Source organism: Chelon labrosus (genome assembly GCF_963514085.1).
Source record: "Chelon labrosus genome assembly, chromosome: 21".
In the NCBI taxonomy this organism is placed as follows: domain Eukaryota; kingdom Metazoa; phylum Chordata; class Actinopteri; order Mugiliformes; family Mugilidae; genus Chelon; species Chelon labrosus.
Genome location: NC_140354.1, coordinates 13,049,771 through 13,073,997, shown reverse-complemented (window position 1 = coordinate 13,073,997; position 24,227 = coordinate 13,049,771). Strand labels below are relative to the sequence as shown.

General features: G+C 40.3%; 1 protein-coding gene across 1 annotated transcript; it reads right to left on the bottom strand.

The window, feature by feature from the left end:
- Positions 1 to 13,109: 13,109 nt before the first annotated feature.
- LOC311507090 (NACHT, LRR and PYD domains-containing protein 12-like) lies at positions 13,110 to 21,356 on the bottom strand. Its single transcript, XM_084571296.1, has 10 exons — positions 20,583 to 21,356; positions 20,377 to 20,475; positions 17,849 to 19,697; positions 17,142 to 17,315; positions 16,213 to 16,398; positions 15,901 to 16,041; positions 15,620 to 15,793; positions 15,355 to 15,528; positions 14,774 to 14,820; positions 13,110 to 14,577 (listed from the first exon to the last, which is right to left on the bottom strand). Exons 1-10 carry the CDS (start codon positions 20,860 to 20,862, stop codon positions 14,054 to 14,056), a joined length of 3,648 nt encoding a protein of 1,215 aa, XP_084427422.1. The 5' UTR covers positions 20,863 to 21,356; the 3' UTR covers positions 13,110 to 14,053.
- Positions 21,357 to 24,227: the final 2,871 nt, after the last annotated feature.

Below are 24,227 nucleotides of genomic sequence, written 5' to 3'. Positions count from 1 at the left end.
CGTTTGCTGAATGTCTTTATGTGTCCAAAACCTCTTTAGATTGCCACAAACATTGAAATAAAGTTTGGTGACTGTATGTCTGGATAAAATTACTTAATTCTGAGGTGTATAAGTATCCAAAACTGACAAAGAGTGTAAATGTTTTTTCCAGGACACATTTTGTTCATAGACATCCAGCAAAAATATCAACTTGATGTAAAAATTACATTAAGAAAAACTAATTTATGGTTTTGACATATATCTTAACCCTAACCCTAACCCTAATCCTCAGCACTAACACTAATATGTTTAACAGTACTGAATTTAGTCTACTAAAGATGCTAACCATGCTAAAAGACGCTAGTTAGCCATCTTCAATGTCATTAGCTTTGCAGGTATTCTTTACTAGTTCTGACTTTATAAAAACAAAACCATGGAAGCAATGATACATTAATACATCTAATCAGTTTTTTTGACATTTCACTCTAATCCACAAAAGTCATTGTTACACCAGAGGTAGAGCTAAATTCAGAGGATTACCAGAGCCATTGGATCCATTGCCTACGCACCATAAATGTCCAAAATGTCGTAGCAATTAATCCTATAAGTGCTGACATTGGACCATGATGTTGTTCTTGTCTAAAGTGTCCAAACAGTGGCTAATGTTGGCTGCCCAGCAGGTAGTGTACACCTAAAGCAGCCGTGGTTGGGGTGTATTATCACATAGCAGGTAAATAACCAACTTGAATGTACTGTATGTACAAAACTGGATGGATCAATCCATCACCCTAACGAGGTTAATCATCATTTAATTAGTAACGGCTGCATTTTATATCACAGGTGATCAGATATTCTGTCCTCTTCAGTCGTCTCATAAACAGAACTCAATCACACTAAAAAGAGAGGAGTCACAAACATGGCCACGCTGCTCCCTGATGCCATCTGGTGGCATTGATTTATACTCATCATCCACGATCCACTATTGTTGGCGTGACAGAGGAACTTCTGTTTGATTCAGAATTCATCTGTTTTCTTTGGACCTTACAGAAGCGACACAAGAGTCGCCCGATATCGCCTCAATGGGTATTTAGTCACTCTCTGCACTAGAGAGGGAAGTCCAGGGGGCAAAGGTCCCAGACCACACCCCCCCACCAAAACACACACACACACACATCCACACATAAAGAGGCTCTTCCCTGACCTCTGACCTGCTGACTCCTCATTTGTCTCACTTTCTCTGTCTGACCCTCTCTTTTCTTTCACTCCCACTCTCTCTCTCCCTCTCTCTCTCTTCCTTCCTCTGTCGCCTTTGTCGGGTAATTTATTTACACGGATAATTACTCTTTTCATTTACTACAAGGAAATGTTCAACATGGAGTCGGTGCTTATCTCGCGGCTGCGCTTTGAAGGAAAGCTCAGACGTTTTGTTTCTCTTTAACAAAGCCTCCAAAACGACCTAAAATATCGATGAATGGACGCTGTTCACGAATACTGTTACGCGTATCCAAAGCCAGATATGGTTTATTGCTTGGTGCCAGAGGTGAAACACATCAGTGAGCCAAAATTTTTGCACTGTGTACCATAACACTTCACGACCAGTATCCACCGTCTCGTACTGAATGTGTATTTATCCGCCGCTTAAAATAGTCCCCCCAAAAATACACAATTACCTCCTGTTTTTAGGAAATGACTGAACCTCTTTTAAATACCGTGGCTTTAAGGAATGAAAAAGGCTTGGGACTGAAGCTGAATCTACCCCCCAGCCCCTCTAAAGGTCACTTACTTTTATTAATACATTAATACATGTATACATATCAGCTACTGGCCCAGCTCTCAGCCAGAAACATGTTTCCTAAAAACTCATACGTTGAACCAACAGGAAGATCAAATCTGATCAGGAACAATTTCAATCTTTTGATCGTATAGAGTGGCCTGTAATAGACGCTTTTATCTGTTCTGCCTCCACAGACCAGACATGTAGGCAACAACGGATGCATGGGAACAATAAACGATCAATACATGGGGGAAGTGATATGATGCATTTGAGCTTTCCATGTCCGTGAATCCTCCGGTACTGACTGTGTTGTTCACTGTAGTCTGTTTTTCCGACAACATTTTGAACTCTTGACCAAAAGCGAGGTTCACACACACACACACACACACATATATACACAAACACCCTATTGACCAGCAGAGCGATGGTCACTCGGTGGTCATCTGACACACATACACGTCCAGCCATAAGGCCTGAGGAAGGGTCAGCCGGTGTCCACGACGACCCATCCGAGGGTCAGTCTGGGGTCATTCGTGTTGCCACAGCAACAGAGGCAAAAGTCAGTCAGCGGTCAAACCTCGGCCCCGGGTCGGCGAACGGTCAAATGCAGAGACTGGATTGTCCACGCAAACTCACACGTACACCTCTAAACTTCTGTCGGCAATTTTCTGTGTGTGTGCGCGTGCAAATGGACAGCAGACAGACTGCTTTGCATTTAGCTCAAACTTGTTCAGGACGTGTGTGTTCAGTTTTATTGTTTTATTTTTGTTTTACTTCGCATTAGCACTTAAATTATGTGTAAACCCGACTGGAATTACATCCTATATAGTTAAGGTTTTAGATATAATTTGAAACTTGTGACATTTTCGAGGGCGTAAACAGTAATCCATAAGAAAAACTGATTTAGTATTTTAGTAAACTAGCTCAGATGTGTTTCTGTGTGTTTCTGTAATTTCAAATGATGGACTAATATTAACAATATTATTCAGTTAGATTTGGGGGATCTTAATATATATACACAGTGCCAGGTAAATTAATGCTTTTATTAATCTGGCCATTTGAAAATTGTGAGACAAAACAGAGGCATACCTTTGGAAGACATTGTCTTCAGACTGGCTCAGACGCTGCCTGTCGTTACACCCTGACTTAAAACTAATTTTAATTCTTGGCATTCGATTCACTTTCAGAGCTGTTTTTTCTTATTGTGTGTTTAAAATTATTTTATTTTATTTAATAGATAATTAATTTGTCTCTTGTTGACTTTTTATGGTTTTGCAGTTGTGATTGTAGAGCCCTTTGGTAAATTCTGTTGTTTTTAAATGTGCTTCATAAATATAAGTGACTTGGCTGAAGTTGATCAATATGCGCCAAGTAAAAGACTGAATGCATTTTGTTGTGTGTATTAAAGTGAACACTGTTAAATACGCTTTTCCATAAAACGAGAGAAAATGTAATTAAAAAGCCAACATTTTCCCTTCAATATCTCTTACTATAAAACTGGACAATGGATTGTCCTCCAGCCCTGATAGCACAGACAAATAGTGAAAAAAAAATTACATTATAAATGAATGAAAAATCTAAATATAATTCCAGTATATTTGCAATAGTTTATCATTAAATTTACAAATTTCAAGTACCTAAATTATATTTCTATTTTTTTTAATATATTAATAATAACAATTTATTTTATTATCAATTACAACTCTATATTTAGATTGAATTTAATATATGTATATTTTGGAATAGCTGCATTTTTATGAAGAATGAAATGTATTTTTTTAGCATTAAAATAATTATAGAAGATAATTAACTGGCGTAAAAAAATCTAATAATTTCTTAATAACTTGTTTTGCCTCAGTTAATATAATAAAAATAAAAGAAAACCAAACAGATACAAAAACACAATGTGTATTACAACTAATTTTATTTCACCAAATACAACTTTTCATGTTAACCCTTTTAATTTTTAGCCGTTTATTCCTATAATCTCAGGCATCTCTTCATATTTATGGTTAAGGCTGTGTTTGACTTCTGAATGTCTCAGTTTAAAAAAATAAACATCTGATTAGGAAATGAGCTCGTCTGTCGGCTGTTTGCAATCAATGCGAACAAACTGACTAATTAAATTCCTCAGTAAACTTATAAAATATTCACCACGTGTGTTTGACTTTTTTTTATTTTATTCCTTTTTTGGTTAATGCTTTTTTTTTAAAAAAAAATTAATGTTTGCATGCTATTTAATTATTATTTTTATAGCATGTACAGTTTATTTAATAATAACATAATAAAAATGACCATTAGTTTGTCGAATTAAAATCATTTCTTAAACCTGCGCATTGCCAAATAAAGTTTCTGCTTCTGCTTTTCTGCTTCCAGTTTCTTCCTGAATGCACAGATAGATAGTGCAGGGCACATAAATGGTTCCATTTGTTTAATGTCAAGTCAAGATATGACAGTAAAAGAAAAAAAAAGTTTTGATCAACAGAAATGATCATGAACAGAAATTGAAATGAAGTCTTGTGTAGTTTCCATCCTGTCCAGCAGGGGGCTCTGCCGTCCACAGAGAATCAAACCCTGTGCAGGACAGTGACCTGGCCTTCAACTCTACACCTCTCCTTAGGCAAAGGGACCCGGCCTTCAACCCTGACCTTTGACCCCCCAGCCGGGTTCAGCCTGGGGTTGGCTCTCACACGCCAAACACAGTACGGGTTCAGAGAGGGGTCAGTGGGCAAGTGCCGCTGGGAGTCCCTACAATGATTCAGCTGCTGCTGCTTTGATCACGAGAGCTTCAACCTCTGACACTTTATTCACGGTTTTGATCAGACATCTTCTCATGAAGCATTTCCTGAACAATAACAGGAGTTGGTTCAAGATCAGTTTATAGAAATATAAAAAAGAATTGATTGTTTTGGATTAGATTAGGTTAAATTAGATTAGATCAGATTAGATTAGATTCGATTTTATTCAATTAACTGGCAAAATGTAGTTATTACCAAGTAAAGGGAATATTTCTTCAACTCTATCAACCTGAATGCCGCACTATAAATAAAAAGACTTTGTGTAATGAGTGAATTGTAATTACATCTTCTGATTCGGTGCTTCAGAGCTGGTTCGGTTTTACATCCATGTGTCTTTTTGTTTCTAAGTTCTCAATGTTTTACTCTGATAAACTGATTGTTTGACTAACGGCGCACCACCAAAGGGCAGAAAAACAAAGTCAGCGACTCACGGGTGAACATGCGGTAACTATTTAGGAGTTAAAGAACTAGATATGTTTTATATATGAGCTGGTGGAGACCAAAAACAGAGGCAGTAGTTTAAGAAAGTATTGATTGATAGCTTTATTTACACCGACACTACTCTATTTTAATATTCTTTTGCGAGCATGCCCGTGCAGAAGGAAATGCACTAGTGTTAATAATAACATCAGCTGTGTTTTTGATCTGGTGACCCACTGAGCCAGAGTGCCAAGCAGCATGAACAACACTGAAACCGACGCCGCTAAATGGAATTCAGCTCTCGTCCGTACTGGTATCCACACCTGTGCTTCCCCCGCTGTGACGTGTCAGCGTGTCTTTGATGAATACGGCCCATTCTGGGTGTATGTAATGTACAGAAGAAACACAGGAGGACCCTACACTGGGCAAAGCACGCGGAGCACAACAGGAATTTCTGCGGCAACCATCTTAGAGCCGCCACAACAAAAGCTGCGGCGGCCATCTTAGGCAGGGCGCCGGCTCGGTGAAGACGCGCCGACCCCCGGCCGTCCTCGCTCCTGCTGCTTGTTTACCTCAAAGACGCTCCTTGAAATCCAATCGGCGCAAACGGCGCCGTCACTTCCTGCCCCGCGGGGGTCACGGCGGGGTCGGTCCGGGGTGGAACACAGGTCGCCGCAACTTGAGGTCAAAGGTCACCCTCATCGTCCGTTGTATGAAACTGGTTAAACGGCCATTTATATCAATTTATAGTCATTGTTTGTAATGCTTCTGTTTGATAAAAGGCTCGGCTGTTTAAAGAAATAAGTCACATGTCGTGTGAAGTCACCTGTGCGTATCTGGAGGCCAAATAAAAATAGCTTAATAATAAATAATAACTTCTTGAACACTCTTGTTAGTAAACCATATACGATTCATTGCTTTTGGCTTGTAAGAAATTAAATGAATGATTAAATAATCAATACAAAATGAAATGATAATTAAAGGTCATAAGGGAACGCAGTGGACGCTCCGGTCAGGGTGGGTTCAGTGTGGGGGTCAAACTGAGTTCAATGTGTTGTATTTATGTGTACTGTATTTTTGTAGTGAGCATGTAAATCCCTTTGGATATCTACAGGAGAAATGTGATGTAAACACTGTCATAGTTCTTAGTCATTTGGAAGTGTATTTGCTAAATACCATTCAAATTACCCCAAAATGTTAAAGAGGAAATCATTTTATGGACATTTAATGACGGTTTATGGAGAATTTCTGTGCGAAATGTTCACTGCCATTGTATTTTATTTGCTAAATCCCCAAACCCTAACCTTTACAGCGACTAAAACATAACCAAAGTTGCAATACTTGGATTAAATCGTAGCCTTGGGGTCAAAACGCTCTAGTTTTCTCCTGCTAAACATTGACTTTAACTTACCGCTGCATTTGTTTGAAGTGGAACCTAATATTAAAGTTTAAAATACATATTTTTTTACTGCTGTTTTCTTTTCATTGTCAGTGATTTTATTTTGTTTATTATTTCAAAACCTCTCGCTGCCTAATATCCTGTCATTGTATGCAGAATGCACGTATGTCAAATAAAGGCGCTTGTCGCAGTTTTTTCTAAATGTAATTAACGTTAAACTCCACAGCGGGGCATAATCTTCACATCAGTTAAAAAAATAAATAAATAAATAACACGGAAGAAAAAAAAAAACATAATTGGGCAAACAAATGAGCAGTATCACTCTTAGGCAGACAGCTTTGTTAAAGATGTCACACTTCCCCAACATAAAGGTTCAGAGCAATGAATCGCCAGAAGCAGCAAGTGGGGCGGCCATGTTTGTCCTCAGACGTATATGCTAACTAGCCGATTTCCATTATGTCCTGTTTTTGAGGGTCAGTGAAGGTTCAGTCGGGGTTCAAATCCAGGGCAGAGTGAGCCAAGGTTCACGTTGACGTCACTCTGCCGACGCTTTCTTGGGTTTTCACTGATATCTAACAATTCGGTTAAGGGTTAAGTCCAGTGAGCTACTTCGTAAGTTGCCACGGCAAAGGATGCAGACAAAATATAGAAATTAATACTTACGAACTTTAGAATTTAATTTAAAGTGCAAATTCAAGTTAAAGGTTCATGAATGTTTCTGTCTTTTAAATAAGTTTACATGTGTCTGTTCATCCCTGGCCAGACACTATTTACTTCACTTCTAACTCATAAAGCAGATCTTGAGCTCAAATCCGAGAGGAAACCACGTCCCTGCTTTGATCAGACTTTATTGGTCGTGTTAGCCAGGACAGGCTGAAAGCGACAAGCTGACTGCCGCTTATCAGGGTGTATAGAGAGGGTTGCCACCACAGTAAATATGCTGGTGTTTTATGATACTCCAACGACGACGCAGATTGATCTATATTAACATCTTCGAAGGGCGGCTTGTTATCAGCGGAAAGATACGCCCACGCTCAGGACTTATTTTCGCATTTATTCAATAAATTCCTTTGGTTTATTTGGGTGTTTTGGAAATGGGGACGCGGAGGAAAGGTTTCGGCGCTGCATGCATCAGACATGAGAAAGAGAGAGGGCGGAAGATGGAAGAGGAGGGCAGAAACGTAGCGGGTTCAGCAGCAGGGCAACGACTCTCATCCTATTCTCCATCACACACACACACCCTGGGGGCACGCAACCCAGCATGCTGCCATGCATTAAGGTGTGTGTGTGTGTGAGTGAGGGAGTGTGTAGATGTACCAAATGAGCGCCTTCTGGTCACTCCGGCTCCAACACAACGAGGGAAAAGGTGGAAACGTTTGAGCTGCTCTGGCGTTATAATACATTCAAATTAACAGCTTTCGTAATCAACGCGGAAAAAAGGAGTAGAGAAAAAAAAAAGGAGAGTAGAGGAGTGAGAGCTAATTGATGGTTAGGATTAGAAATAACAATATCTTGAGGCACTACACTACACAGCAGGTGTGCTTACCAGGAACTGCTTTTTTGTGACATAATCCATATCCCACAAACTAGTATAATGTTAAAAATGTAATGCAGGATTTTAATTATACGTAAACATCTGCTACATTCACGCCCTTAGCAAAATGAGTTCACACAATGCTGACTAAGCTAGCAGGTAAATCTTCTCTCATTTTCACAGTATTACTGAGTTTTAAATCTTTTTTTCTGCTGTGATATTTCCACCAAATTACCTAATTTGCGAGCTTTTACTGAAGAGAAGTATAGAGCATGTTTGTGTAATTACTCTCGCTGCCAGTAGGGGGAGACAAACATTCAGAGATGGGGCTTTAATGAGGGTTGGCTTTAAAAGTAAAGTTGCAGTAAGCTGTTTTCCAGTGACATGCCCCAAACATTGGGTCAGATGTTGTTTGACTTTTGCGTTTGTGTTTCCGAGTTTGAAAAAGAAAAGCTTCACCTGTTGTGCCCGTGGTTGCTAAGCTACAGCAAGTCTATAGCTGTTTTTTCAGAGGTGTGTTTATTCCTCTAATTCCTACCATAGTAAGGTGAGTCTACGATAAATTTAATTGAGATGCAGGACAGACAGGCGGGATGTGAACCATTAGAGAGGAGATAACTATAAAGACTGACACAAACATACACAAGGCAGACAGAGGTGCGACCACGCCAGCACGACGCTGGGACGACAGAAGTACTTCAAAACACAAGCGTCCAAGATTTAAAGATAATCTGGATTTCTACCCACTGTCCGATCATGTCAGCAGTATTTCACAGAGTAGTCCATCTATTCATCAGCGGGTAAGGGAGGAAAGATATAGGGATAAAATCGCACATACGTGTGTACAGATGTGCGTTGTCATGGTAACTCAAAAGACTGAGACACCCCCTAGCCAGCTCTCAATCGCTCTCTCACTTTCCTCAACAGACTGGGGCCAGTGAGCATCTTCATTAGGTTGGGAATTGGGCAGAAAGAAATGACAAACAATAACTACTTTTCTGTGTGTGTGTGTGAGTGTGTGTGTGTGTGTGTGTGTGTGTGTGTGTGTGTGAGTGTTTTAATTCTTGATCTCTCTCTCTCTCTGTCTCTACGGTACCGTCTGCGGTGCTCTCTCTATCTGTTTGTCCTCTTCCCGTATCTCTCTCTCCATCCATTGTCGGGTCATTGTGAGGTCGGGAGGAAAAATGAGGTGCTTCCTTGCCACTGATGAAAATCTCTCTCTCTCTCTCTCACACACACACACACACACACACACCAGCTTCCATCACTCGCCGTGTTCTCATTTCCACATGTACCGTACCTCCCACGGTGCCTCTCTCCCTTCCCTCGCCCTTTCGGATCACTTCTTTCTGTGTTTCTCATTCTTGCAGCTGATCCTTTGCGCCTGCACTGGAAAAGAAATGGCATTTTGCCCGTTAAGTACTGTGTTCAGAAAGTATCCTCAAAAGTGTATCATCGCCCGTTTTGTTCCAGGGATAACTAGGAGTATTAAAACATGAATAGCTGTATTACACTTAGAGCATAGAACAACTATTATATATTCAACCATTTAAGGCAGACAATGTCACAGAGAGGTACAGTATGAACTACAGCGGGAGAAGCGTCTACAATATTTAGTAACTTACCTTATACACCGATCAGCCACAATATTAAAACCACTGACAGGATTGATAACATTGACCATCTTGTGACAATTCAGTGTTCTGCTAGGACACTTTTACACCTTGCATTTGTGTGGATGTTACTTAGACATGTAGCACCCTCCTAGACCAGACCAGGCACCCCCACCCCATAGCAATGACACTCCTTGATGGCAGCAGCCATCCCCAGCAGGATGCAGCCTCACACAGACACACACACGAAAACAGTTCAGGAACAACTAAATACAAAAAAAACATGAAAAGCAGCACAAAGCGTTGTGACGTTGCTTCCAAATTTACTAGATCTCGAACTGATCAAGTATCCGTGGGATGATACACAGAGGCCCCCACTTACGACACCACAGGACACCCTCACAAGGCCCATGTCCCCATGGTGAGTCAGAACTGTTTTTGGAGGCACAAGGGAGACCTACACAATAATAGGAAGGTGGTCATAATGTTGTGCCTGATCGGTGTATACTAATAACAGGGCGTTTTTAAGAGCCACTTTAAAGCGTCGGCCTTGAACAGAAATTGAATCATATACTCTCTTTTTTAAGTTTTGGGCAGTGGAAGCGAAGGCGTGCGTGGACTTTTCAGAACACACCACAGCCTGGCCATATTTCTCCAAAGGTATTACGCCATTTTATTTTCCTTGTTTGTGTGTGAGCTGAAACTTTCTGATTAAGTCTGGAGGAAGGTTCCCAGCATAGCTTCTATTTGAAAGGGTGCGGAAAAATGTTTACTTAGCTTAGGAAATAGGAGAATGTTTTCAACCCACGAATGAACTCTTAATCCTCCAGTTTACTAGAAAAAAATATAACTCACAAACTGTGTAGACACACTTTCAGTGGACAGGGAGGGTGTGATGAATTACAGTAAATACCTCCTTAGGTAGTTAAGATAAATGTGTAAAAGCTCTGTGATGTATCAAATTATAAAGTAAAGTACCTCGCATTTGTACTTACATGAGTGCAGTCCTTGAGTAAATGTGCGTTTCACTACTGCTTTACATAATGCATTTACAGCTCTGAGGGCTAAGCCTGTTGTCGTGGTTATTGCTCAGGCTGTCCTTGAGCTGTGGTCGAAGAATGCGGTTGACTATATGGTGTCATGCATATGTATATGTGTAGCAGCTATTCAGTGACTAGTCTTTACTCCTATATAAGGCTTTTTGCTTCTGCCCTTGTTAGAGCTGGGTAAAGCTAGCTCCACCAGTCAGCTATGGTAGAGACCTGTACGAGTTAAGAATTCAAACACAAGAAACTAAAACAAAATATAAGAGGACACCATGTATCAGGGATTAATTAGATCCATACTTGAGTTAAAGAAAATCCATCCTAATGCAAACACATGAGTGGTTGCTGTCTGTCATTTATGCCTCTATTTTCCAACTTGTGCAAGGCACTCACTTGCACCACACTCCTTTTCAAACTGCTGGGCCTTTTCTGCAGAATCTCAGAGCTGAGTGATTCATCTCAGGAGCTCTGCCCTCTGCTGGTGAATCTAAACATAGACAGTGACAGTTATCACATCCAGAGGTAACCTTTTTTGTGATATTTTACAGGTGCAGTGACTTTTTGTGACCTTAGTTATTGCACACATCAGTTTTGGATTATTTTAAGGATACATTTTTTGTCTTAAGAATTTATGTTGTGTGTTTAGCTGTGCAATATTATTACGGGTCTTTGTAGGATTAACTTTGTTTCATAGTTATGTCTTTATCCACTCCTGCACTTTATTTACATGTTTATCGTTTCTGGTGTTGTCTGACCCCCTCACAGAGTTTTTTCTTGGTTCCTACCTTACTTTGTTTATGGTGGGACACTTAGGGGTGTGACGCTCTCTGTGTGCGCGGGTTATCAAGGAAAATTTATTTAAAGTTCTGTGTGTACTGTCCTGTCGTGTTGGTGTGGATTAAAAGAAGATTTGTAGAAGATCTGTGACCTGCATTACACCGCAGCCCAGAGAGTCTGGAGAAGGACACTCATTACTATTGTTCACTGTCCCTGTTTTATGTGTTGTTGTTTTTAAAAAAATCCAAGTTAAAGGCCTGCCATACAGCAGATACACTTTTACATGAACGTGAATTCATGGCAAGATAGTATCATAAGCTGCCAAAGGGATTATTTGGAAGGAGAAGCAGCAGACACAGATTTTCTCATATGTCCGTCAGCGTCAATAAATACTGCTCTTCCTTCAGTGAAACGATTAAGAAAATCAATTTTCAAAATCAGCATTAAGTTAATATTAATAGTGCATTTCTTTTCAGGTCACAATAATCACATAAGTAATGATTTTGCTATAGTGGTTGTTCCTCACAGTTGTGTGCATTACGGGGACCACAGTCAGAAGTCCTTGCTCGTTGTAGTATGTTGGTTGGATGAGGGATAACTGCACTCTTTGCAGCCATGTGTATTTTTTTTTTTTTTTTACTCACAATGGTAATGACACCAATAAGATCATCAGGTAGTGGTGTTTAACAGTGGAGTTTACCATTGCATGACTCGCCAAAGGACTGAAGTTTAAACTGACTCCCAAGCGCCACCTGGTGGTTTGTTCTGACACTGCAATTATAACATGTGGTAGCACTATTAGTAATTAAATTAGATTAAATGAGATCAATTAAATCGCGAGGATGAAGTAAAGCTGGAAGAAGAAGTGAAATACAGAGAAAATAATTATCAAATGTATTGCTGTGTATTAATTCAAATTCATCTCTGAAGGGTATCGGTGAGGTAGTATTTCACTTCAGTAAAGTTGATGGATGCACAAGAAATAGATTTTTTTCCTACTCTCCCAGCAATAATTCACTAAAATGTTTTATGTGTATTTAAACAATTATTCCACAGCCCTACTTATACTATGGAATGCAAGGCCTTATACCATGGTCCAGAAAGTTACTGTTTTCATGCATTTAAAGTATAAAATCAGTGGATTTCGTGGATTGTCTCTTGAATTGTTACATCTGTTGAATTGTTACATGTTACATCTGTGGAGGTCTTCTAAAATTGGCAAAGAAGGAGATTATCTATCTATAAGATCTAAGTTTATAGATTTAGAATAATCTAAATCAATACTTTTTGAAGAGATTTCATATGCAATATAATAATTAATGTTAAATCCATCACATCCTGGACTGTTTTCATGATGTACTACATGAAAACTGTCCACGGCTTGGTTGATTTAATGTTTTGCATGACAGTTATTCATATTGAAGGAATTCAAACATCAAACTTGCATTGTTTATCACACATTTAACACAAATGAACTTTGCTTCCAAATGACTGTAATTCAAGAGATCTAGTGAGTGAGAAGTCCCCAGCATGTGGCAGTGTTACGTAAACACATAAATGAACACATTTCTCAATATAAACGGATGCAGTAGTTATCGAATTGATAATTTCATCATTATCATTTTAAGGTTTTCATATTAGGGCGACTTTTTTGTTTTGAAATTCATACAAAAGCAATGTATTGGGTCGGATATGTACTCTCTTAAAACAGTCCCATAATCCTAAAATAAACACACAAAAAACAGCAAACATAGCTTTATTTTCCTTAAGTATGATGTTGAGCACATGAAATTTAACTTTTAGCTTCATTATTACAAATCTTAAGTAGGTTTTAGAAGACGTTATACAAATAATCTAAAAACCATGGTCCTATTTAAATGTAAAATCTGCACCTTTATTGTTTGACCACTAGATGGCAGGGTTGTATAAATTTTCTTTAGCCACTTGCGTTCCCAACAAACTGTTTATTTCTAGCATCCCTCAATTTCAGACTTATTATTATTGTCATAATTATATATAAAAAAGTAGATTAATTCCATGTTCTGACAAGCATTTTATTTTATTCATTAGAAGGTAATGACATTATAGTTGGCCTAATACTAATAATGAGGTAAAAATTGCATACCCATGTTTTTAATCACAGTTTTCTTCATGATACACTGTTCTATAATGCTGCATCTACAACTGAACATTCTACTATAAGGATTTCAGTTTTCACAATAATGACATATTACTCATAATGTTCTTATATAACCTTAGTTAGACGCAAATGCTCTTAGCTCAGTCTGTGTTTCAGGCTGCCTCATACATTTCATGACAAAATAAAAAACATGTGCATGTGTCACAGTATTAAATATATATTAAAAAAATATGTTTTTTCCATGTTTGAATTCTTTACAGTACATTCATATTAGTGCAGCAGATTAATCGACAATTAAACGAGACACATAACAATTGGCACTTGCTGAAGCCTGTATGATTTGTGGCTGATTCATTCTGCATGATGGACGTACGCTTGTCCAGCACACATGGAATAAAACCAAATAACATGTTGATGTAGGCTGCCCATCAAGTGTAAAATACAGGTCACATACAAGCTGCACATCGTGATTGTGACAAAATAAATGTGCAGATACGGAAAGAAAGATAACGAAGAATGTTCTGACTGACTACAGGGTGTATGTGCAGATTTTGTATTATACAGAGAGTGTCTCTAACGTGTGCATAACAATGCATGAGAATAAGTGCCAAGAACCCTCAGTGCAGGGTAGAGAGGTTCAGTGAATCTGCAGTGGAAAGTGTGGAGGTGGATCATTATGCCAGAGCTGAGTGTGTAGAAGGACAGAGTGCCAGCAGGCCAGTCTAGATACACCGCTACTCTGTTGGAACTAGACACCGCAGGTGTGAGTATCTTCTCTCCTCTATGCATAGCAATGTTCCTGTTGCAATCCAAAGCCCAGGACTTGTCGTTCCACCCAAACAAAGAGTCATCCTCCCGTCCTTTCCTCTTGATTGATCTGTACGCCACTCCGACAATAGTCGGCCCCTTCCACTCCACCTCCCAGTAGCAGCGCTCAGTAAGAGCATTCGTACATAGAACCTGGAACCTGTATTCAAACCTGTCTGGGTGATCGGGATACGGCTGCACCTTCAATACCATTGTCACTTGCTTATCACATTGAGACAGTAGGAATTTCTTGTTTGCTGTGTTGGGGTCGAGTGTGAGTTCACATGCATCTGGCAGGAGGGAACAAGACATAGTTTGTTTAAAGATCAAATACCACAGCATAAATCCTTAAAAGTAGAGATCTATAAGTGGAAAAACACTCACAAGTTAGTATTAATGATCATGATCGGGAACATTTGTGTTCACCTTAGTAGAGGAAGGGCAGAATGAAAGAAGCAAAGTGAGTAAGTGGAGAGTGGTACTTACATTTTCTGGGCCCAGGTACAATCCTACCTGCTCCACAATGGTCAGCACTGAAGTAAAAGAAGAAAGGATACTGTATCACCATCAGATGAATTTAACGAATACCAGAGGCCAGATATACAAGTCACTTTTGTACAGCGACTACCACAGCCTGAGTAGCAATTGCTACACAACCAACTGCTGCATATATCAGAAGTCCCGAAATGTTTACGTTTCCATAGGAACTAAAATTGTTGAACTAAAAATGTTCTCTCTGTGTCTGCATGGGTTCTCTCTAGGTACTTCCTTCCATCAGAAGACATGCTAGTTAGGTTAATTAAATGCATTCTTATGCATTGGTGTGAGTGTGGTTGTCTGTCTCTCTTTGTTAGCCATGCATTCGACTGGTGACCTGTCCAGGGTGTACCCCACCTTTCGCCCAATAACAACTGGGAGACCTCCAGAGGGCAAGCAGTTACAGAAAATGACTCAACATTATTCGCCTGTCCTGCAGAAATATGTCAGTATTGTTTTGCAGCAATACGAAACAATGATTATGCATAATCTTAAGGTCGATCTCATTGTTGGCATCAACGTTGGTATACCAGAGAGTCTCCAGTCTCCACCGCGGATCCTCAAGTCCAGCAGAGAGCAGCTTATACCCTGAGACTCCTGGATGATTGTAGCTCAGGTCCAGCTCTCTCAGGTGTGAGGGGTTGGACCTCAAAGCAGAGGCAAGAGAAGCGCAGCCTTCCTCTGTAACCAGGCACCCTGACAACCTGTGGGGAGTACACATTTAAACCACTGACTGTATATACTAGGTTTAAACCCCTTTCAATGCCTTTTTAGCAAAGATTCCCGACTACTTACCCGAGCGTTTCCAGTCTACAGTTTGGACTTTGCAGACCAAGACACAGGCACTGAACTCCTAAATACTCCAAATCATTGTTACTCAGGTCCAGCTTTCTCAGACTGGAGGAGCTGGACAGTAAAGCTGAGCCCAGATATAAACAGGCTCTCTGGGACAAGTTACAAGAACTGAGCCTGGAGAAGAAGCATTGGTGACATTTTTTTTAGTTGCTTCGGTCAACTGTAGCAATAGAAACAAACATAGAATCTGAAACACTTATCATTCAGTGAAGTGAACAGACCTGAGATTTTCTAGTCGACAGTGTAAACTCATAAGTCCATCACACAGTTGCTTCACTCCTCCGTCTTGCAGGTTATTGTTGCTGAGATCCATTTCTCTCAGACTGGAATACTGGGGCTTTGTTAGCTCACAGCATCTTGATCTAAGAAAGAAAAGGCAATGAAAAAGAAACGCTTACAAGCATCCTGCATATTTCTAATATACAACAATAAATTGTTACACTAAATGGAGGCACACTGGCTTTGAATTTGATACAGTCTTCTACAAAACAGCAAGACATTCATTTGAGTTGTGTTAATAATAAATACTGTACAATGTATACGACTGTGGAGCATTATATTGGATAGGCATCGATCTCTGTTTTTTAACTGGCCGCTTCACTTTTGGATCTCGCTCAGGATTGTTGCTCAGGGCCGGCTCTTTCTGGAGGGAGGAGCAGAAGCTCAGGGCCGAGGCCAAAGAAGTGCAGCCCTCCTCTGTAACCTCACAGCTTGACAACCTGCATGAGGAAATGTATCATTAATTTGTGTTGAGCTTTGTGTTTCATTACACAGATTATTATTATTTTTTTCCTTTCAGCTTCCAGTATCCACATCCATTAATGATACACGACATGCACAACGAAGTTTCTTCCATCCACACACTCTGAAATGGGCATTGTGCGCAGTGACATGCGTTGGCTTGGCTTAGCAATTGTTTGTCTGAACTGTCATGATTCTGGTTTTCAATCATTCATTTAATCATTAACTTATATGATCAGTCTGGTGGGTTATGTTTCCACTCATGTTTTATAGTTTACGTTCACTGTGTCTCTAGGGTCCAGATTAAAAATCATCTGTTCTTCCCGTAACCAGTGTTATCATTGGTTCTTGGAAGAACTGCAAGCAGAAGAAGAAGAGGAAGAAACAATCCAGCAGAGAGAAGTCGAGGCTGAAGCTGCATTAGCCTTGCAAGAGGAAACAGTTACAGTTGAAACTGCAGTTGAAACCGCACTGAAAAACCAACAGAATCATACTTCTGAATTTGGATGTGGGCCACACACAGAATGAGTAGTGGGCACAGGAATAGAGGTGTGTCAATATACAGCTTTACTTGAACATGAACAATGGGCACCATTTCTATCAGCATTGTAGTGGTAGTCTAGTAATAGTGTAATTAGTCAGTCATAGCTAGCAGACAAAGGAGTAAGCCCAGAGGAAGCCAGTGTGTTTTACACAAAGCCAGCCGGGCAGATATACTGACCTGAGAGTCTCTAGTTTACACTGCGGACTTCCCAATCCAGCAGAGAGGTGCTTCACTCCTGAATCCTGCAATTTGTTGTAACTCAAGTCCAGCTCTCTCACGCTGGATAACTCTGAGCCGAGAATGGGAGCCAGAGCTTCACAAGATAGGTGTGAGAGCCGACATTGGTCCAGTCTAAATTAGAAATCCGACAAATGGGAAAAGACAGTTAAGATGTTAACGTTATACCATGCAACCATGAACCACTGAACCATGTAAAAAAATGAAAAATAAAAAAAGCACTACAGGTTTTTTTGCCAGATTTCACCCATGATTCCCAGTTGGGCAAAGTCTGCTCTAGTCTGCACTAGTTGGGGACAGTTGGCATGGGCAGTTGGCACAAAAAACTGTTGAGGGGAACAGGCCCTGACCTGACCTCAGATGCAGTCAATCGAATCAATCCAGTTGTGGCAGGAACACAAATGCCTATATAATGTTGGTTGCAGTTCCTACCACAGCTGTTGCCCTTGCAAAAGTTTGCATTAGAGTTTAATTCCAGTACAGCAGTGGACTGATGATAGTTACTTCCACTTGAGCCAAACATTAACTTTGTACAACTTGTGAACAATGTGAACTGTACTGGAACGAAACCAACCTGTGATCCCAAACAGAATATATCCTAAAAGATCTTATCTGCAAGTGTGTACATCACTTAAAACAACTCTTACAGTGCAGTTCTTGAGATTTTAACCAATGGCATCATTCTCATAAGAACCTCCTCTGATTTCGAGTATTTCTTCAGGTCAAACACATCCAGGTCTTTTTCAGATGACAGTAGCACATAGACCAAGGCTGACCACTGAGCAGGAGAGAGGTTGGCGCTAGAGAGACTTTCTGTCCTCAGGTACTGTTGGATCTCATCTACGAGCGAAGAGTCCTTCAGTTCACTCAGACAGTGGAACAGGTTAATGCATCGCTTTGGTGAGGGATTCTCCCTGATTTTCTTTTGGATGTATCTCACGACTTCCTGGTTGGACTCCGGGTTGCCTCTCTTTTGTTTGAAAAGGCCTTGTAAGAGATCCTGATTTGACTTCCAAGAAAGTCCCACAAGGAATCTGAGGAACATGTCTAGGTGTCCATTTGGACTCTCCAGGGCCTTGTCTACAGCTTTCTTACAGACTTGAGCTGTAGATGCTTTCCCGATAAGCTTATGCAGACGTCGGAGAAGTGTTCGCCTTTCAACCATCACATTCTTGCCGTTATTAAATTGTGACATCACAACATAAAGTGCTGCCAGAAACTCATGAATGCTCAAATGGACGAAGCAAAACATCTTGTCTTCATTCAGCCCATCTTCTTCTTTGAAGATTTGCGTGAACACCCCTGAGTAGACCGATGCTTTGCTAAGGTGAATGCCACTGTTCTTCAAATCTGTCTCATAGAAAATCAGATTTCCTTTCTCCAACTGGTGGAAAGCCAGCTTTGCAAGTGACTTGATGATTGTGATGTTCTTGCTCGTGTCATACTTCAGTGCCGTCTGTTTGATCTGAAACACCAAGAATTTCGTATACATCTCGGTCAGAGTTTGAGGAACTTCATTTCTTTCTTCTTCCAACATTTGCGTCAGAACTGTAGAACTGATCCAGCAGAAGACTGGAATGTGGCACATGATGTGGAGGCTTCGTGATGCTTTAATGTGGGAGATGATTCTGCCACACAGCTGCTCATCTCTGAATCTCTTCCTGAAATAGTCCTCCTTTTGTGGGTCTGTGAACCCTCTCACTTCTGTCATGATGTCAACAAAATCAACAGGGATTTGGCTGGCTGCTGCTGGCCGTGTGGTTATCCAGAGTCTAGCAGAGGGGAGCAGCTTCCCCTTGATGAGGTGGGCCAGCAGTTGACCCACAAATAGGGGCTCATCAACAGAGCATTCGTCAGTATCGCTAAAGTCAAGGGGAAGGCGGCTTTCGTCCAAGCCATCAAGCACAAAAAGAAGTTTAAATTTACTCTTGTCATAGTTTGTGTTTCCTGAAGCCTGTAGTTTTGTAAAGATGTAATTAAGTGCCTCCACGTGGATGTCTCGGCTTTCCCTGATACATTTGTGAATGAGCTCAGCAAAACAAAACCTTTTCCCCTTCAGTAAATTCAGCTGGCGGAAGGTGAAAGGAAATGTTAGATGCACGTCCTGATTGGCTCTTCCTTCAACCCAGTCCAGGATGAACTTGTGCACCAAGAATGTCTTCCCAATTCCCGCAATCCCATTAGTCAGAACTGTTCTCACAGGTGTGTTTTCACCAGAAGGGTGTTTGAAAATGTTGTTGTGCTGGATCGCTCTCTCGGCTCCTCCTGGTTTTCTCAGCGTCATCTCAATGTGCCTGACCTCGTGCTGCCTGTTCACATCTACATCATTCCCATCTATGATGTAGAGCTCGGTGAAGATGTCGTCCAGAAGTTTCTTGTCATTTTGCCTCGATGACCCCTCTCGTATGCACATAAACTTGTTCTGGAGGTTCGACTGGAGCAAGCGTTGGTACGATGTGATGGGTTGTGGAGGCATTGGTCCTTTTACCAAATAATCTGCAAGGAATACAGGCACAGGATTCAGTGTATGCACAACAAGCACAAAGGAGTCTTTCAGTAGGGGTGTCAGATGTGAGATCAGAACCCCAGTAACTTTGGAAAAGTTAAAAAAAAATCCTCATGAAAAAAGGTATGGCCTTTCTCTGCAATCTTTTAAATCTTAACACTTTTATTCAGTATTCCTGTTTCCAAAGCCAAATGTGTCATTTTGGTTTAAGCTTTAGCTTGGTTCAGATGTTTTCATCTGGTTTAAAGTACAAATTAAACTAAACCCTAATCAAATGATGTGTCCTTTGTGAATACAGCGCAAGGAGATCAAGGCCATTAGTTTTATATGGGTTTCTGAATGCTTCTAGATCAATAATAAATCATTATCATGTTATAACCTAACTTAAAAACCACCGAGGGTAAAATTACATTCCTCAGATGAAGCTACCATCGTGACAGAATATAAAGTTTGCAAATAGAATAAACCAAATACCAAGTATCTGCAAATTGGTGTCTGCTAAAATGTCCTACACACATGCTGGTAAGACTCCTTCAATCCAGGACATCACAGGTGCATTGTGTATGTGTTTGTGTGTGTGACTTCAAACCATTTACGCAATAAAAGAAATGTCATGAAATTATCAGAACAGCAGCTAAATGTCCAGACAATAAACTGTTTCAGTCTCACCTTCAGCTTCAGGTCCAGAGGTGACAGGGTTATGGAGAACTGAAGGAACGTGCTGAACAGGAAAACCTATTGCACTCTCCCCAACATCAGTGGCAAACCCTTGGAGAGACATTAGAGAGAGATACAGACATGTAAATAGAAAGAAAATGATCAGAGAGGCCTTCCTATGTACTTATAATGCAAAATTATATTTTAGTGTCACTCACTGGAGGGCTGAGAAACACTTTCGGAAATCTGCTCCACTAAATCATTCCTGCCGATCTTCTTCAGAACTTCCGCTGTGATGTGCAGAGCTCCAGAAGGATTGTAGGCCTGCACCATCTGATCCACCGTGTCCTGCCTGTCGGCCTCCTCCAGACGGCTCTTCGGGATAGCCGGGAAGCCTTTTACGACACCAGCCTGCTTCAGGAGCCACTGGAAGTGCTTGAACTCATCATTTGCCAGGTCCTGGAGAACTCCGAAGAGGAGCTCCACGGGTGATGCCATGACTGGTACCTGCTCACTTGAGACACAGTCGTAGTATGAGACAGCCAACTTCAGCTATTTGAAGGTTTATTTAGTGAACCGGATGTTTCTGTCTCTCTGGGAAACTTGTCAAGACACCTGGTGTTTACCGCAAACACAGAAAGAATATATTTGGTGCAATTGGAGAGAAACTATTAGATCAAGCGTTAATAGGTGCAAACAGTTTCAATTAGGAAATATGATTGACAGTTCCATCTTAACTACCCAGTCTGTTCCAATTTAGTTGATTACGACCAGATACTGTAAGTATGAGATCCACCTGCAGTTGGAAATGGTTTGTGTCAATGAAATGCTAGAAACTGCAGGAATCGGCCATATGCGTTCTGCACTATATGTAGTGGACATCTGATGTAAATATTCTCTGAGATAAGATGAAAGAAATACTTCTGTCTTAAAGACGACGTTCTGTTAAAATGACTCGCCCGACTTAAGCACAATGATGTCAAATGGGAACACTGAACAGATGGATCCCCTTTGTCTGTTAACTTCACAGTTTGTGCGGAACCCACGGCATGTAGACAACCAGACTGTTTGTTATAGTGACAAAAATCTGTCCTTACCACATATGACTGTATTACCACATAGAGGGGATTCATCCCTGTGGGGAAATCCTTCTGTCAGTTCCACATTTTAACAGGAACCATAACTTGCATTCTTCTCTCTCTCACACACGCACACACAGGTGCACCCTCCTCCTCTTTGTCCTCTCAGCTTAAGATAAGAGACCAGCCACATGCCAGTCAAAGGTTAGAAACGCATTTCTGCGATAGTTTAACACTCGTTTCCTTCAAGTTAAACACGTACCTTAATCAACAGTACTGTTTGTGTTTTGCAAGACGAACTGTTCCATGAGGTCTTGCCTGTTTTTGTATCACACAGAGTCATTGAGTTATAAGCTTTCTTACTTAATGCATGCATGTATTTTGCTCTGCCATCTATTAACCAGAATGGTTATTGCAGCCACCTGAACTCTGACTAGGTAGAAAACGTGTATATCCTATATCCTTTATATAGATATAGAGTATTTACTATTATTTCTACTTCTTGTTTTGATTTGTGTATATATATATATGCAAACGAATAAATAAACATTCTATTCGTTTAATTATTACTAATTTCTCTTGTGGTTCAATAAAGTTTATCTAAGTCAAAGTCTTACGATTAGACAGAGTTTAAGTTTTGCCTTTTCACAAGATGAGTTTCTTTCTTTTTCTTAATTTCTTCCTTTTGGACAAGGAAGTAACATATGTCCACAGCAAACACACAAAGTCTGTTACACTGAATATGAAAAAATGAATCGATCAATACCTTGATGGGGTAGACCCTGGTTTCCAAAGTCAGACACATTCAGATGACTGGAGAAAAGCGCACTAATAATCCCAATGTCCAAGTGGTGGAAACACAATCAGGATGGTGCCTATACCGAAACTCCTCCACCTCATATTAACAGTCTAAGCATACAAACCACTATCTTCAACATGTTTTAATAACCTAAGAGTCAAGCACCAATGTTCCCTCAAAAGCAAAGATAAAGTCCGGTCTTAACTACGGGGATTCCAGTCTTTTGAAAAACAGGAAGGCAAGAACCAAGTGAGCTTTCTTCACCCAGGGACATCATTGCCTGGGTCCTAATGCTAGACCTTCCTACACCACACCCTTCTGTACGGAAGAAATTTAAAATGAAACCTGGTGCAGAATAATTAAAGGGTTTAATGTTGCTCATGCGTTTCCTCAACCACTTTGGCCTCAAGGCAATGTCAAAAATTGCGAAACACATGAGTTTACGATCCCATGAGATGTAGTTTAACTTTTTTTACTGCGCAGCAAAGACCATAACCTGAATAACCACACTATAGCCCTATAAAGTCTACAAGAAAGAAACCTGCACTGCAGAAAGAACCTTACAGCTCAAGTCTTCAATACTGAAGAGTTAAAAGCATCCAGACTAGAGGGCTGCATTGGGATTGGGACCCGCCGGGACTCGCCGGGTCCCGCGGGACCCAAAGCAAATCTCGTGGGAGCGGGCGGTTTGAACTTTGCTGCGGGCGGGAATGGGCGGCTAAAAAAAAACACTGCGGGAGCCTAAGCGTTTTAGATGTCCCCGATAGCCCAGGCTACTATTCATCTTCCTGACCAGTGCGTCAGAATACATGCAGGCCAGGGAAACGAAACAAACAACCCCATGAATCTCTTTAATAATAGCAATACAAATACGTTTTTTTTTTCCTGCGGGACGGGAGAAGACACAAAATCAATGCATCTCTATTATCGTGCGGGAATAAATTCTCAGAGTTTTGCGGGTGCGGGCGGGAGTGTAACACACACATTGCGGGAGCGGGCGGTAATGGTCAGAAATTCGGCGGGCGCGGGCGGGAGCGGGATGAAGAAAACAGTCCCGGGCAGGGCTCTAATCCAGACTCTTTCATCACTTGCTTAAAATGATAGAAATAATAGATGAAATAAGCTCACCTACTTAGACCTATATATTTTAATAGAAACAAAATATCACAGACCTGAAAATCTGCTGTCATGCACCTCAATATAGCTGTTAAAAAATTGGTAAAAGTCTAAATGGAGAACTACCCCATTATGATTTATTCCTTCTGTAGTTTCACATGATCTTTCTTATGACTAAACTCTTATTTACAGCAAGTTGTCATTTCATAGATTTGTAGAGTTGCAGTGCTACTTTGTTCTAGTTAATTTGTTTACAATAAAATTTTACATACTGTACATTTGTATATTATATGACTAGATTTAGTAACAGTAGTCAACCTTCAAAGGTGGAAGATAGCTGCACTGTAGAGTGTTACATATATGTCCCAATATATACAATTTTTTTTAAAGAAACAGTATATATTGCATTATATACACTGAACAAAAATATAAACGCAACACTTTTAGACTTAGATAAACTTTATTCATCTACAAGGGAAATTGCTTGGTCACAGTAGCTTAGTTGTACATAAAAAACTCTTAAGAACCACAGATAAAAGAAAGATTAAATACAATAAGTAAAATAAAATCTAGTAAAATAAAATAGTATAAGCAAAAATGTACAAATTAGCATATTAGCATATGGACAAATGTACAAAAAATAGAGACAGAAGAATATATATTATATACACAGGGTAAGGTGTAAGGTGCAGTAGTGTCCATTAACATGAATAACATGGATTTATCCGTTACAGAAAGGTGAGTTGTTGTACAGCTGGACAGAGAATGGTATGAAAGTAGTCCTGTAGCGTTCAGTGTGAGAGCCCCTCTATTGTTTGGTGTAATGGATGTGACGGATTGTCCATGAGAAGTTTGAGAGAAGTTTGTCT

Coding starts and splice junctions, on each gene's coding strand:
- LOC311507090 (XM_084571296.1), bottom strand. CDS start 20,862: ATGGCATCACCCGTGGAGCTCCTCTTCGGAGTTCTCCAGGACCTGGCA. Junction 19,698..20,376: donor CTCTGGACCTGAAGCTGAAG/GTGAGACTGAAA, acceptor TATTCCTTGCAG/ATTATTTGGTAAAAGGACCA. Junction 15,529..15,619: donor TGTAGACTGGAAACGCTCGG/GTAAGTAGTCGG, acceptor TACTCCCCACAG/GTTGTCAGGGTGCCTGGTTA.